This window comes from Bombus affinis, chromosome 14 (genome assembly GCF_024516045.1).
Source record: "Bombus affinis isolate iyBomAffi1 chromosome 14, iyBomAffi1.2, whole genome shotgun sequence".
NCBI classification, from domain to species: domain Eukaryota; kingdom Metazoa; phylum Arthropoda; class Insecta; order Hymenoptera; family Apidae; genus Bombus; species Bombus affinis.
The window spans coordinates 6,548,853-6,563,511 of record NC_066357.1 but is presented as its reverse complement, the minus strand read 5'-3'; the positions used below and the strand labels follow the sequence as shown (position 1 = coordinate 6,563,511).

At 27.7% G+C, this 14,659-nt stretch overlaps 3 protein-coding genes and 1 long non-coding RNA gene across 12 annotated transcripts; 2 read left to right on the top strand and 2 right to left on the bottom strand.

Moving 5' to 3' along the window:
• Window positions 1-160: 160 nt before the first annotated feature.
• On the bottom strand, window positions 161-2,092 carry LOC126924367 (uncharacterized). The gene is made up of 2 exons (XR_007713492.1): window positions 884-2,092; window positions 161-439 (listed from the first exon to the last, which is right to left on the bottom strand). It is a non-coding gene; the product is annotated as an uncharacterized LOC126924367 (long non-coding RNA).
• Window positions 2,093-2,231: 139 nt separating this feature from the next.
• On the top strand, window positions 2,232-6,534 carry LOC126924355 (zinc finger protein 425-like). Of its 5 annotated transcripts, none has more exons than XM_050738737.1 (7): window positions 2,232-2,378; window positions 3,322-4,129; window positions 4,208-4,408; window positions 4,506-4,739; window positions 4,811-5,061; window positions 5,136-5,382; window positions 5,781-6,534. In XM_050738737.1, the coding sequence occupies exons 2-7, from the start codon at window positions 3,362-3,364 to the stop codon at window positions 6,051-6,053; spliced, it is 1,974 nt and encodes a 657-aa protein (XP_050594694.1). In that variant the 5' UTR covers window positions 2,232-2,378; window positions 3,322-3,361; the 3' UTR covers window positions 6,054-6,534. The 5 variants fall into 5 exon arrangements, with proteins under 5 accessions (XP_050594694.1, XP_050594693.1, XP_050594690.1 ...); XM_050738736.1 differs by having other exon boundaries at window positions 5,136-5,466; XM_050738733.1 differs by having other exon boundaries at window positions 5,136-5,529.
• A 374-nt stretch (window positions 6,535-6,908) lies between these two features.
• LOC126924357 (prestin-like) lies at window positions 6,909-11,517 on the top strand. Of its 4 annotated transcripts, none has more exons than XM_050738740.1 (11): window positions 6,909-7,101; window positions 7,447-7,467; window positions 7,731-8,003; window positions 8,217-8,392; window positions 8,454-8,618; window positions 8,699-8,803; window positions 8,877-9,010; window positions 9,088-9,250; window positions 9,331-9,531; window positions 9,651-9,899; window positions 9,979-11,517. In XM_050738740.1, exons 3-11 carry the CDS (start codon window positions 7,841-7,843, stop codon window positions 10,414-10,416), a joined length of 1,794 nt encoding a protein of 597 aa, XP_050594697.1. In that variant the 5' UTR covers window positions 6,909-7,101; window positions 7,447-7,467; window positions 7,731-7,840; the 3' UTR covers window positions 10,417-11,517. The 4 variants fall into 4 exon arrangements, with proteins under 4 accessions (XP_050594697.1, XP_050594695.1, XP_050594696.1 ...); XM_050738738.1 differs by having other exon boundaries at window positions 7,447-7,654; XM_050738739.1 differs by lacking the exons at window positions 6,909-7,101; window positions 7,447-7,467 and adding an exon at window positions 7,519-7,658.
• Window positions 11,278-14,476, bottom strand: LOC126924359 (phosphate carrier protein, mitochondrial). Of its 2 annotated transcripts, XM_050738748.1 has the most exons (6): window positions 14,330-14,476; window positions 14,098-14,258; window positions 12,983-13,143; window positions 12,401-12,637; window positions 11,947-12,243; window positions 11,278-11,860 (listed from the first exon to the last, which is right to left on the bottom strand). In XM_050738748.1, the coding sequence occupies exons 2-6, from the start codon at window positions 14,237-14,239 to the stop codon at window positions 11,633-11,635; spliced, it is 1,065 nt and encodes a 354-aa protein (XP_050594705.1). In that variant the 5' UTR covers window positions 14,240-14,258; window positions 14,330-14,476; the 3' UTR covers window positions 11,278-11,632. The 2 variants fall into 2 exon arrangements, with proteins under 2 accessions (XP_050594705.1, XP_050594706.1); XM_050738749.1 differs by lacking the exons at window positions 14,098-14,258; window positions 14,330-14,476 and adding an exon at window positions 13,298-13,481.
• Window positions 14,477-14,659: the final 183 nt, after the last annotated feature.

Sequence of the window (14,659 nt, the reverse complement as noted above, 5' to 3'; positions counted from 1 at the left end):
GTACTATATTTTTAAACAATATTTTTCTATGTCACATAATTAATTCTAAACATATTAAATTATAAATTTATTGAAATTCTTTTACATGAGTTCTGTTAAATTTAAATTATCTATTGCAAAAATTATAAAGAAAATTAAAAAATAGTATATCTTTAACAAATGATTGTTTCAATAATGATATCTACATATCATTACCATTTTTATTTACATTTGTTTAATAATTATCTTACAATAATAGTATAGTAGATATAAAAATAGCTTGTGGCGACAAAGATGTTACCTTATATTTATATTGATTAAATTATAGAAATTTCATTATAAAAAACTTTTAATTTCTGTTAGTTTTAAAGCAATCTTTATATAAATTTTATATTATCAAACATATTCAAAACAGTCACTTCAGGCATTTTCTTCATTAATTCTATATGTATTGAATAGCCTGCAATTTAAATGAAATAAGTTACTAATAAATCATGCAAAATCAATGAAATAAAACAATTCACTATATAAAGCACAAAAGAATTATTCATTATTTTATTAGAAAACAAGAAGATCATATTGAAATAAAAATTATTAAATGAATTAAATAAGTAAATTGACCAAAATAACCAATTGTGTGTATTATGAATAAACTATGGATATTTACGAACCACAAAAATAGGACCCAAATAGAAACTTCTTTCATTTCTTAAATATTATAAGGAATATTTTATTTTGAATATTTTTTATATTTTTGTACAATATATAAAATAAAGTAAATAAAAGCATAAAAATGCGCAGTATAGTTATGAATAATTGCAGGATCAGACAACTTTTATTAAAATATCTTTTTAATGATTGTTCATATTTTTACAACAAAGGATTAGAGAGACGATATACTTACGATTAATGGAGTTGTGAAGTGCTTATAACAATTATGCTATTGCTTCCATACGATTTCGATGCCGTGCGTAAGCACCCATACAGGCAAAAAATCCAATGATTCCAATAATCAATCCAATGATCAATGCTAAGGTATCTCCAAAATCAAAGCTGGACGAGGCCATCGCAAAATTAAATGTCGTAAAAATAACAAGCAAAAGATAAAACCACATTTTTGCAATATAAAAAAAATTTGATTATTCGATATGATAAATAACCTTCACGATGATAGGTTTTAGTAAACACTACACTTGTACGATAAGATTCACATATCTTGCGCGTTTATTAAATCAACTTTCAATTCGCTACAAGTTACTATTATTTTTTTTACTTTGTTACATCATACACACAAAATGAATAAATCTTTATTTATCAGGTTTTCATTCGATGATCAAACTAGTATTGTTTAGTCATTTCCTTGATTTTAAAACGTAATACAACGGTTAACATTATGATCCAAATTTGACAATTACAAACTATACAGTTTCTATATTAAATTTTCATTTCTTTAACATTATCAAAGTTAATTATCTAAAATATAAAGTCATTATATGTATATAATAAATGATACTTTGCGTTTAACAAAATTTTATTATAAATACAACATGTATATATGAGAATAAATAAAACGTCAATTTTAAAACGATATTGAATAGATATCATTAAAAAATATATTTTTATAAAATGCCTGTTTTCTGCATGTACTTCCATATGTCTTATTTCAGAACATATGCATATATCAAATACATGTAACTTTTATACCAAATATTTAGTTTTGCTTAATTTATATACAAAATTCCATATATCATTTTAAGAACTTTATCTAGTTTTTTGTGGTTATTATAAAACAATTTAAATGTTTTCAGGAAAAGTAAATTTCTTTAAAAATTTTATATACATGTTCCCTTTTTTACAGGGAAAAAGCCTACAGAAAATATATTACAAGTGTGGGATAAAATATGTTATAATACATTTATATTTTATACTATAGTACAGTAGTATTAGATCACAGACATAAATGTCTATGTATTAGATAATATTGTATATGTAGTATAGTATAGTTAAGTATTATAGTACAGTACACTATATAATATACTTATAGTACACAATATACACCAAAAAATATATACTATGCTATAAAATATAACTAGACATTTAAGAAATGACACATACTTTCCAATTATTTTTGAGGTTTTGAAAATTTTTCTAAATATTTCCCTAACAATAGTTGCCCAATCAAAAGACATATTCTGCTCATAATGTTCAGATCAGCCTATTTACGAATACAACGAAGGCAACCTATTTTGACAAAGATAAAGATGTATCTGTGCGATGTTTAAGGTGGCGTCACTTGCTTACTGGGGAAAGTATAGAGAGAAATATTACATTGGCGCGTATCGACCGAGCAAAAACAATTTTTCCCCTCATCGCTTACACATTTCAACTATTTGACACAGGTAGAGTGAATAAAACTGTACGAATATTTGTTCGTTTCTTAAATGAGATTTTTCACATTTTAATATATTAGCATATACCTTTTTCGAAGGGATAATCGTTGCCGTTTTGTAGCCATTTTGCTATCCGTTGATAAATACAAGACATATTCGTACCGACTGGTGAACCGCGTACCTCTTGTCACATATAAAATGCTAATGCTTATTTCAATGTTTTGACCGATCTTCGTCTACAAACCTTTTCTTTTTTTTTTAAACACAATACTATATCAAAGAGTGTATACGTGTAACAAGTACATGCACAATCACGCACGATACAGAATATCCAAATGCTGTGTAAATCAATTTAAAAGCGAATAGACGTGAAGGACACAATCGTATTTATATTTTTCTTTCGATATAATTCTTTAATATTGTTTGTACTTTATTTCACTATGTGATTGAAAAAGATGTATATAATATTATGGTTTTGATAGATATGTCTTTTATATATACAGAAAACTTAAAGAATAATAAAGTATATATTTTTGCAATGTATAAGGCAACATATTTATGCACTCTATAAAAAAGGTATGTCCTAATTGTTAAAAATTATAAAGTAAATGCTATGCTTTTTAGTATATGTGTCATATATATCGATTATATATATTATTGCATATATAATAAATATATGCTTGAAAAGTAAGGAGCATATATTTAAAGTGTTATCGATTGTATTATTATTTTTATTTTAATAAACAAATCATTTATTAAATATAAAGCTTAATTTTTTGTGTTTTATATTGTTACATTTTGATGTAATTTTAATGATTATAAATACTTATATTTGGTTTTTGATAAAAGTCAGTTTAAAGATAATTAAATAACATTTAAGTAGTTTGCTTTCTTTTTGAGATACTGTGAATTGTGATATATACAATAAATCTAAATAGTATGTTTTTTTAAGTGCCACTTTTTGGACATCAGAATTTAGAACCAAATCTATTATGGAACTGTCACATGAAATATTGGATACAATAGATATTAACGATGACAAAGATGTGATGGAAGTATTGAAGCATGCGATCACAGAAGAAAACATTATAGTAGAATCAGAAACTACAGAAGATTCTGTAGAAACGGAAATAGAAGAAATTATAGAAATAATAGAAGAAATAGAAGAGGACAAAGAAGAATCACCACAGGATGACATTATTCTTATTGAAAATAATAATGGAAAAATTAAACCAGAGATGGAAGTCTATGCTTTTGACGAAGATAGTTCTATGTTTAAGACACATACTGATAATGAACACGAGAAGAAAGAACAATATGATAAAAGCAGTAATAAGCAAGTTATAGCATATGATGTAGATGAAGATTGGCAAGACGAAGATATGGAAGAAGAAGAGTATGAACTGAAGTTTGGACAGAATTCTAATGTATTAAATCACTGCACAGAATCTTTGCAAAGTCAAAGAATACTAAGCAGTGATAAAAAATATGTAAATAATCAAACAACCACTTTACCATTACAAACAAATAAAACAGAATCCAGGGATAATGTAGAATCTTCAGACAAGGTAGAAAAATCTAAATTAAGCCTAGAGTTTAAAAATAATATGAATAGCGACGAAAATATTGATAATAATATAAATCATGAGATTGTAAAGAATGTTGAGAATAATCTATTATACACTGTTCTTGGTACAAAGAAGCAAAGTTCAGTAAAAACATTTCAGGCAGATAAACTGTCGGATACTCATTATATCAAGGTTTGTATTACCAAATTGTTTCATTATACATATATTTGCTATTATTTGTCTGTATAAAAGTAATAGTTTTATTTTTAGATGGAACAACTTGACGAAAATACTATACCAGTTGGAGGGACAATTTATTATGAAGCAGATAATATAGAAACATTGTATGTTGCACAAACAGTAGATGATAGTGAACAGTATTATGATACTGTAGCAATGGAAAATGAAGAACAAGTATGGGAAACAATTAATTCAGATACCAATCAAAGCCAGGAGAAAGAAAATTCTCAGGTATTAATTTAAAAACTGAATGTTTAAACTTATTTCTTTGTTTTTCTTCATTTACTAAATAAATTTTCATTAAATTTTCATCCATTTTAAATTTTAGGATCAAATATTTTTACATGAAGATGAGGATGGTCAATTATACTTCAAAGATGAAACTGGTACTTTACAGCCAGTGTATTTGACTGAAGATGGACATTATGCTATTGCAGAAAACAGTGATGGTTATGAATGCAAAGAATCACAAATGAAATCTGACCAGAATGCTAGACAAATAGATGAAGAATCTTACTCTATGCCAGATAGTGAACTTAAATCTACTCATAATAATAAACAGGTATTTGTAATAAATTCTAAAACGTGCAATATCAAAATCATTTTCCTATTTTCATCAGTGTTACTTTTCAGAACTCTATAATATCTGCTGCTGAGCTAGATAACGAAGATAATACTGTGACTATATCTCTGATAATATCCGAGGATGAACATGGACAAAAAAGAACTCAAGTTATTATACCAACAACGGATAACTTAAAGTGTGATATTTGTAATAAAAGCTTTAAAACGTCGTTCCAATTACTTCGACACAATAGACTGAAACACGCTCGGGAAGAAGATATTACAACCAGAAATTTCCCGTGCGATTTATGTCCTAAAAGGTAATTCTTTATATAAATTAAATTTGTTTTATTAGTTATAATAATAATAATCAATTTTTTTATTCGCATTTCAGATATCCAGATCAAAATTCTTTAGCTCGACATAGAAAGACTCATACTGGTGACCGACCATTTCAGTGCCTCGAGTGTCATAAAAACTTTCCAACATCTACCGCTCTACGTCGTCACTTGACACTTCATAATTCACAATCTCGACCTCTTCCGTGCATTTACTGCGGTCGCCGCTTCGTAGATAAAGCTAGTCTGGTTAAACACGAGCAGTCGCATTTGGCTGGTGATCAGCGGACCCACACATGCGATGTATGTCATAAGTCATTCTTACATGCAACTGATCTGAGTCTACATAAAAAATATCATGATCCTGATAAGAAATTTGACTGTGAGGTTTGTGGTCGAGAGTTCAACAGATTGAACAATTTGCAGAGACATATGATGGTACATCAACAAGTACGTATGATCAATACGATCTTAGTGTTTAAATTGTTCGGGTCTCGTAAGAAAAAGAAATGTTTCCATATACTTTTTGCCATTTCTCTCATATTTTCTGCAACTTGTACGTACTACGTAAAATTAAGGAATTTATATAATATAATAGGAGTTGAAATATCTTAAATTATATAATTATAGGTGTTCTCAACTCTTTTAAAAGTAGTAATTTAATTATAATGTATGGTATTTCTTTTATTTCCACATTTTAGCAAGGGGCAAACGAGGAAATACTTTCTTGCGACGTATGTGGCATCACCTATAAATTCATGAGTTCGTTGACGAGGCATATGGTGACGACACATATGAATCCAGAAAAATTAAGGCAACAAGCGGAAGAACAACGAAGGAAGCGTGAAAATAATTATCGTCGTTATCTAGAAAATCGAAAAATGTACGAAACTCAACATTCAGGAGGATACGGAACAAAACGGAATTATCACAACACACGTATACTTAGTGGAAGTAACGACGAAGCAGCTTGATTTGCATTTTCAAATCACTCGATGACCGCTAAGAAAAATACCATAATAAAACCATAGTTTTTCAAAATAAAGAGACATAAATATGATAAATATTTGCATATAACATAGGGATATTCCTCTATTACTTTCTTCGCTATAGATAATTGAATAGGTAAATATTAATTTAATAAATATATGAATTGTGTAGTGTTTGAAATATTCATGTATCTTTATAAAAATTCAGGTATATGCTTTATAGAAAAATATAGCATACGTATATGTGTTTAAAATAGAATATGTATATATAAATACATTTCATTTTTATTGTACACTAGGTATTTACATTGTAGATACAATTGTTATTAGTAACGTTTTAATATATACATATTTTATTGTAATTTTCATGTAATTATAGTCGTGTAATGTAGGTAAGTACAAAATATTGTAAGAGTAACAAAAGAGAAAGTTTATAAATCAAATTTTTCGTACGAATGTCTCTTAATATGGGTCATTATTATTAAAACTAAAAGATAGCTAAAAATAATTTTTTTAATTCGAATTTGTATAAAAATCATATTAAAATATGAGAAATAAGTAATGTTAATGTTTTGATATTCATATTATTTTGTAATTATTCTTCTTTTATTGTTTGTTCACGATTAAATTTAATTGTCGGTTCAAATTTGGATATATATATATATATATATAATGTGTGTGTGTATATATATACATTTATATATTAATGAAAATTAAATGTTAAATTATGATAAATAATATTTTTTCCCAACAATATAAAACTGCAAATATAATCTATCACTAACTGCTGTTAATGTACTTATTTTACCCCCACCATATTTAGTTTGGTCAGTCACGTGATAAATATGATGTGATTCGATAATAGTGTATTTATATGTTTGCGCAATACACATCAAGTTAATTTAGTTATAGATTTAGACCAGTGTCTTGAAACAAAATGAAGAAGGATAGTTTTTGTAACTATATTAAAATACAAATTTTATAATTTCTTTGCAGTCAAATAATTTTACAAAGGAATATAACAACACGACAGGTAAACAAAAATATAAAATATTCGAAGTACTAATGAAATAAAATAATGATTAAAAAAATATTTTTTAAATTAATTGAAGGTTAATTAAAAAATTTGAGAATAAAAATTCAAGTAATTATGTTATGATCATTGAAAATATATGTTATATTCTATTCAATAATATAAGAAATTATCCTTTTCTTAAGTATTATTATATAATAAAAATTTTACATTTGTTTTATATAATAAATGAATTTATTATTTTTTTTATAAGATAATGATAATAATATTTAATATCTTAATTTAGCAATGACCAAATTTTATTTGAGATATTGAAACATTAACATTGTATGTTATTTGTTACAGATCTACATAGATATCAGTAAGGTAAAAAATAATAGATAACAAATCAAGTTTTGAGTAATTCCTCTTGAGCAAAGTTCATAAGCCTCTATATTAATTGTTATCAATATGGAGAAGCATGATGCATTCTTACAAGTACATTTAGAAAGACCTGTATATGAACAAGAAAGTTTAAATGAAGATTGTCATTATGAAAAACCAAAAGGGCTTTGTGTGTAAACAATAAAATTTCATTATTTTATTATTAATATATAAATATCATATGTAAAATGGTAGTTTTTTTATAGGCTTCCAAGATGCAATATGTGATTTAAAACATAGAAACTGGAGATCATGTTTTACATCTGCAATTCCCTCAATACATTGGCTGAGACATTACAATTGGAAAGAAAGTATAATGCCTGATATAATTTCTGGTTTGACTGTAGCAATCATGCATATTCCTCAAGGCATGGCTTATGCACTTTTGGGGAACGTACCTCCTGTAGTTGGAATATATATGGCATTCTTCCCTGTCTTAGTGTATTTTTTCTTTGGCACATCTAGACATGTATCCATGGGTAAGAAAAAATGTATTTTAATTTTGAAGGTTTAATAAATTCGGAACGATCATTAAATATTTCATTAAAGACAAGATCTCTTTAGTGTTTTACACTTGATGCATACAAGCTTTGTAAAATACTACTTCTATTACAGAAATGTTACAAATATCTCCTTTTAATAAGAACTTATTAGACAAGCTAGAACAATGAATCATTATTGGCACTCATCAGGAACATTCGCTGTGGTTTGCTTGATGACTGGGAAAACAGTGGCATCTTATTCGGTATTGCACAATGATATTGCAAATCCAAATGCTACAACTACATTGCCCAATTTGCCTGGAGAATATTCCTATACACCAATGCAAGTTGCAACAGCAGTGACACTCATGGTTGGAATATTTCAGGTAATATTTTGTAGATTCATTTTATATCTTGCAACAATGAAATAATAATTACCTTTTTCAGATTATAATGTATATATTTCGTCTGGGTATTATAAGCACATTGCTTAGTGATCCATTAGTGAATAGTTTTACAACTGGTGCAGCAGTCTGTGTTTTAATATCTCAAATTAAAGACCTACTTGGTTTGAAAATACCAAGACAAAAAGGATATTTCAAGTTCATTTTTGTATGTATAAAATATCAAACATTATCTAAAAATAAACAAATTAATTAAAAATATATAAATTAAATTATAAAATATTTCAGACATTGGTAGATATTTTTAGAGGAATACAAAATACAAATTTAGCTGCTTTACTTATATCAGCAATAACAATTGCTGGTCTTGTACTTAATAATGAATTTTTAAAGGTAATTTTTAATCGTTAGAATATTTTTGTTTCAAGATCTATAAATAATAATTCTATTGTTATCTTAATATTAGCCGTGGGCAAGCAAAAAGTGCAGCATTCCAGTTCCAATCGAATTAATTGCAGTTGTGAGTGGAACTTTAATTTCAAAATATTTTTGTTTTCCTACCATGTATAATATTCAAGTTGTGGGTGATATTCCTACAGGGTATGTTTAATGTCTATTTTTTATTTGATTATTTTTCGTAAATATAATTAAGGTTTTTTAATCTTTTAAATTAATAGATTACCAGCACCAACAGTTCCAACATTTCAACTCTTACATCTAGTAGCAACAGACAGTATTGCTATAACTATGGTATCTTATACTATTACCATATCAATGGCTTTAATATTTGCACAAAAATTGAATTATAAAATTAATTCAAATCAAGAACTTCTTGCTATGGTAAAAGAAAAAATCCTTTAATATTATTTTAAAATCATATAAATTAATACACTATGTATATTTTTAAAATGTAATTTTAGGGTTTGAGTAACATAACAGGATCCTTTTTTTCATGTATGCCAGTATCAGCATCTTTAAGTAGATCTTTAATTCAGCAAACTGTTGGTGGTCGGACACAAATAGCTAGTGTTGTATCATGTATAATATTGCTTACAATCCTTTTATGGATTGGCCCATTTTTCGAACCTTTACCAAGATGCGTTCTCGCATCGATTATTGTTGTAAGTATAAATATTTTGAAAATCTACCTACAAAATCCACTTATTATGCACTTATAAAAATGCTCATATCAAATTTCGATATTATTAACAGTTTCGTAATATTTAATTCTTTTCTTTAGGTAGCTTTAAAGGGAATGTTTCAACAAGCTAACCAGCTTATAAAATTCTGGAAATTAAATAAATGTGATGCACTAATTTGGATTGCAACATTTTTGACCGTCGTAATAGTAAACATTGATATTGGTTTGCTAGCTGGAATAATAATATCACTTGCAATTATTTTATTGAAAAGTCTTAGTCCTTATATTTGTTTATTGGGATACATACCAAATACAGATTTGTATTTGGATATCAGTAGATTCAAAGCGGTATATTATTTTTTATAACTAATAATATTTTTTAAATCAAAAGATGTATCTATACTTAGTATATTTGAATCATTTTTAGGCAATAGAAATTCCAGGAATGAAAATTGTTCATTATTGTGGAACTTTAAACTTTGCAAACACTAGTCATTTCAAGACAGAATTGTATAAATTAATTGGAGTGAATCCAACAAAAATTATAGAACATAAAACTAAGTTAAGGGAAAAGGGTATTTATATGGACACTGAAGATTCAGAAGACAAACAAGAATTACGATGTGTAATAATGGATACGAGCGCATTAAGTTATATTGACTCTAGCGGTGTAATTACGCTAAATTCAGTAATGAAAGAATTGCAACAAATTGATGTACATTTTTATCTTGTGAGTTGTAGAACTCCCATTTTTGAAACTATAAAAAAATGTGACCTGTATTTACATGGAACACTTACGTTTAAGATTTTTGCAACTATACAAGATGCCAGAACATACTTAGAAAAAGAAATGTATTCGAGATAATACATGTAATTTTGCCAAGCAGTTACAAGTTATATTACGTTTATAAGCACATACATAGAATTAAATCAAATTCGAATTGGTTCTACAAAGTATACAATAATTAAATTTGAAACTACTTTTTACTTCTATTACACTTATTTCATATTTTGTACTTATGCTATTTTAAAAAATTATTTTGAACAATATTTTTAATATCGATTACATATTTAAAACAGATCAGTTTTTATATACAAAATAAGTAAATATCAAGATTTACCGAAGAATTAGTACTTATTTGTTAACAACTCTCTCTCTCTCTCTCTCTCTATATATATATATATATATATATATACATATCTTTAATTTTGTATATGATGCTACTCAAGCTTTACATAGCTATGCAAACGTGACAATAAAATTTATGTCTAGCTTTTCATAGTTAGATACTTATAAGATTAACTTGAAACATTAAATGAATTTTATCATTTTAGGAAAGTTTATTGAATTTTAATAGATTCAGTTTAAAGATAAAGTTATTAAAGCGTAACAAAATGTTATGTTTCAGTTATAATCGAAAAAAATTATTAATAGAAAGCAGATTAAAATGTATTTTTTGCTTGATGTTCCATAATTGTAATTACATATTTCGTTTATATGTACTACATATACGTATGTATATACAAATTGTATTAAATATATATGTGCTATATTTTTTCTATAGATGTATTTATGTTTATACAAAACTTGTATATAATCATAAAATATATAAATTATATTTGAAAGATTTTAATAAAAGAAATAAGTATTTAATGTATATCTCTTAGTGCGATTTATACTGTATAAACCAAGGTATACATACAAGGAAAAGGGCAAAATTATAGATTATTATTATTTAGTAGATCACAGATTATTTATTTACGGTGATCACTCTATATACAAAGTAACAGTTTCTAGTTACAATAGGTAACTCACTGTCACTGTCAGAGTTTTATAAATGTGCTAACCTTTTTGTAATCACAAAACAGGTAGCAAGTTACTATAATTTGTAGCACATTGCTATATCTAATTTAGGGGCAGTGATGACCTGCACTGATATCTGTATTACAGAATAAATACTTGAAATGTATGGCAAAACATTGTTCGACAATGTGTACTGTGAAGGAATAAGGTAATTTATCTATGCTCTTTTTCTTTAACTATAATTGATTCAATTGAAAATATTGTTGACGTCTGATAATTAAGCTAATCCATACTTCTTCTTGAGGGATTCTGGCATTTCTGGTGGTGGTGGGCGAGGCATTCGGAGCCATACTTTAACTGCATCATAAATGAACCATTGTGCTCCTGTTAATGTACCAATCATAACAATACGTGGGCCAAGACCTTTCCATACTCCAGTGATGCCCATCTTTTTTAGAACATCAACAGCTGATGCTCCTTTTTCTTGATTCAATTTTGATACAACCTGTGTTACAAATATATAAGTCGATTAAATTATGAAATTAGACGTAGATAGAAATAAAAATGCACGCATATAAGAAGTATACTTACAGAATCAGCTGGATGAGATACAATCGCGCAAAATACGCCAGCAATATATCCCGCAGCAAAAGTAACAACCAACTGTTCATTTTTTGTACATTCTTGCCTTGGTTTAGGAACTACATACTTGTACAGGAGCTCAAGAGTACGTTCAAAGCAAGCAAACTTCATCATCGTGTATGGAATCTGACGAAGCCACAAAGGTACCAATCCTTTATAGAAACCACTAATACCTTCTTCACCATATATCTTTGGCATAGCTTCTCTTAAAGTATTTGCAAATCCTGGTGTAGTTTGAATCTTCACCTATAAACATAGGAAATATGTTTTGTGCATTATGATTCATGCTATGTTACAAATGTTTAAAGAAACTTACAATACATGATATAAGATATGACATATTCTTTTTTTAGGTGTTAAAACAGTTACATATATCGTAAATGCAAATATAATTTATATTTACTTTAGAAGCTTCAAAAGGAGCTAGACCGATATCAGCAAAAAATTCTGCAGATGCTGATGAAATTAGATACAAAGTTGTTCTATACTCATATGCCTTTTCCTCTCCAGCAAGAGCTGAATAATATACTTTAAACACTTCATAAAGTCCAAATTTGAACATTCCTTGGATGGAGTAACCAAAGAATGTTGGAGCCCATCCTTTAGCCAGACCTCGAGTTCCATCTTCAGCCATAGTTACCTGAATAATAAAATGTTCAAAATTAATCTGTTATTTATAAATAAACAAGAATAGGTATAACCGTTTGAGTCCCAGGGGTCATTGAAAGAACAGGATCGAAAAATCCTGAACAGCACGATAGCGCTCGTCATATTTGTTACTTTATGAAATACATATATATTATTATATATGCGTACTATTAGTTTATAAATATTTCAGGTTTTGTTCAATAAAAATTATTGAGAAGATAACAATGAAATATAAAAATCCATCAGTCGACCGTAGCGTTCCAATGCACTAGGACTTTTCGACATAACTGGAACTCAAACGGATAATAAAATAATATCAATGAAATAATTTGCTTACTCTGAATCCATTGAAAACTGATTTGTACTTTGCAGGGTCTACTTGAATACGGCATTTTACCAAATCTAAGGGAGTAACCATAGTATGGGTGATACCACATGACAAAATACCACCCAAGCCACATAGCATAAAGTATTTATTTGATCCAAATTCACAGCTATCTAAAACACAAAGAAATCTATTATAATCCAAATATGTTATATTAATTTTTATTTAATCGACAATTTAAAAAACTATCATAGGTCAACCGTTAAAAAGTGCGTGTGGAATTCGAATTTGGCAGTATTTCAGAATTGGTATGAACGATCTTGTTACCTTGATCTAATCCAATAATAAACTTTTCAAGTACAGTAGGATAATTATGTTCTCGGTCGCGGTCACCGTACTAACGTACACTATTATTTTTATTCGAATGTCAAGCAAGGCTATGAAGACGAGATTTCCACGCATAATTTTCGACAAAATGGCTGCTCCTTATGCAACTCTTCGCATTACTAACAACAATCGAATGTGAATAACTTCTTATTAAATCATTTTAGGTCAATATCTTGTATTAAACAATATTCGAGAGTCTCAAAAATGCTAGTTTCACTAAAAAGAAAAATCTATTAAAAAGAAAGACAACAGAAATATGCATATGAACCGATAACGATATAACTCACCATGCGGCCAAATCTATATTCATTATATAATTTTTTTCATGACAATTAAATTAACAAATTTACCATAATTTGCAATAAAGTAATTGTTAACGCTGAGACATTAACTTAATTAACTTATTAATAAAACTACTAGAAGGCAATTAACTTAGATGTGCAAATTTATGTTAAAAATTTATCTAAATCACAAGACACTAGTAACAATTCTATAGAATACTAGGAACAATATTTTAGATTATGTAATAACGATTATTGATTTGAAATTTTTTTGAAATATTGTCAATACTTTCTTCCATTACAAAGAAGAAAAATTAATTCTCAATAAATAGGGGTCAATAATCTATAATTATCGTTAAGATAGAGTAGTTATGTATCTGTCCAAAGCCAAAAAATCTCGAATTAATGTTAATTAAATTACTCCAGCTATACATAAAAGTTACTTAACAAATTACTAACCGCCTGATGATACAGAGGCAGCTGCAATATGACGATTTCTAACGAGCGTTTGTGTAAGTTCATTCTGGCCCTGACATTTAGCTGTCACGAAAGGAGTTCCGAATGGATTCGTTTTGGCTATATCCAATATTGAAGGCCACATCTTGCCTACTTCACTTCACCTGCATACACCACCAATTGACGTTAATTTCTATAAAATAACTATATTAGTCTAAATTACTATCTACAAGACCTTGATAAGTAAGACTCCTGCCTCCACCGGCTTCGCCCGATAGGAAAAGAGTGGCAGACTTGGCTAACGGAATCCGTTTAGTAACATAGTCCACTAACCATCATTCTATAGATAGGAAATCAAATCTCTGTGCATGACAACGCCATCTGGCGAGCTTTATGAGAACTAAATTCTACTAAATGTATTTTTCATATTCACACAATATAGTCTGTCCAGCACATAGTGTATACGGCTGTGAACAGAAACAAAATTTGATTACTGCAATTGTAGTTTCTTAATCTTTTACAAAATTAAAATATCTGATACTTTTTAACACTTTGTAATTGATTC

Bases quoted from the DNA above. Each gene is read 5' to 3' on its own strand.
- LOC126924355 (XM_050738733.1), top strand. From the start codon at position 3,362: ATGGAACTGTCACATGAAATATTGGATACAATAGATATTAACGATGAC. The intron at 4,130-4,207 runs GTTTGTATTACC...TTTTATTTTTAG, and splicing joins CGGATACTCATTATATCAAG to ATGGAACAACTTGACGAAAA. The intron at 5,530-5,780 runs GTACGTATGATC...TCCACATTTTAG, and splicing joins ATATGATGGTACATCAACAA to CAAGGGGCAAACGAGGAAAT.
- LOC126924357 (XM_050738738.1), top strand. From the start codon at position 7,552: ATGGAGAAGCATGATGCATTCTTACAAGTACATTTAGAAAGACCTGTA. The intron at 8,393-8,453 runs GTAATATTTTGT...TACCTTTTTCAG, and splicing joins TCATGGTTGGAATATTTCAG to ATTATAATGTATATATTTCG. The intron at 9,011-9,087 runs GTATGTTTAATG...TTAAATTAATAG, and splicing joins GTGGGTGATATTCCTACAGG to ATTACCAGCACCAACAGTTC.
- LOC126924359 (XM_050738748.1), bottom strand. From the start codon at position 14,239: ATGTGGCCTTCAATATTGGATATAGCCAAAACGAATCCATTCGGAACT. The intron at 12,638-12,982 runs GTAAGCAAATTA...TTTATTATTCAG, and splicing joins CAGTTTTCAATGGATTCAGA to GTAACTATGGCTGAAGATGG. The intron at 11,861-11,946 runs GTAAGTATACTT...TTTGTAACACAG, and splicing joins TATCTCATCCAGCTGATTCT to GTTGTATCAAAATTGAATCA.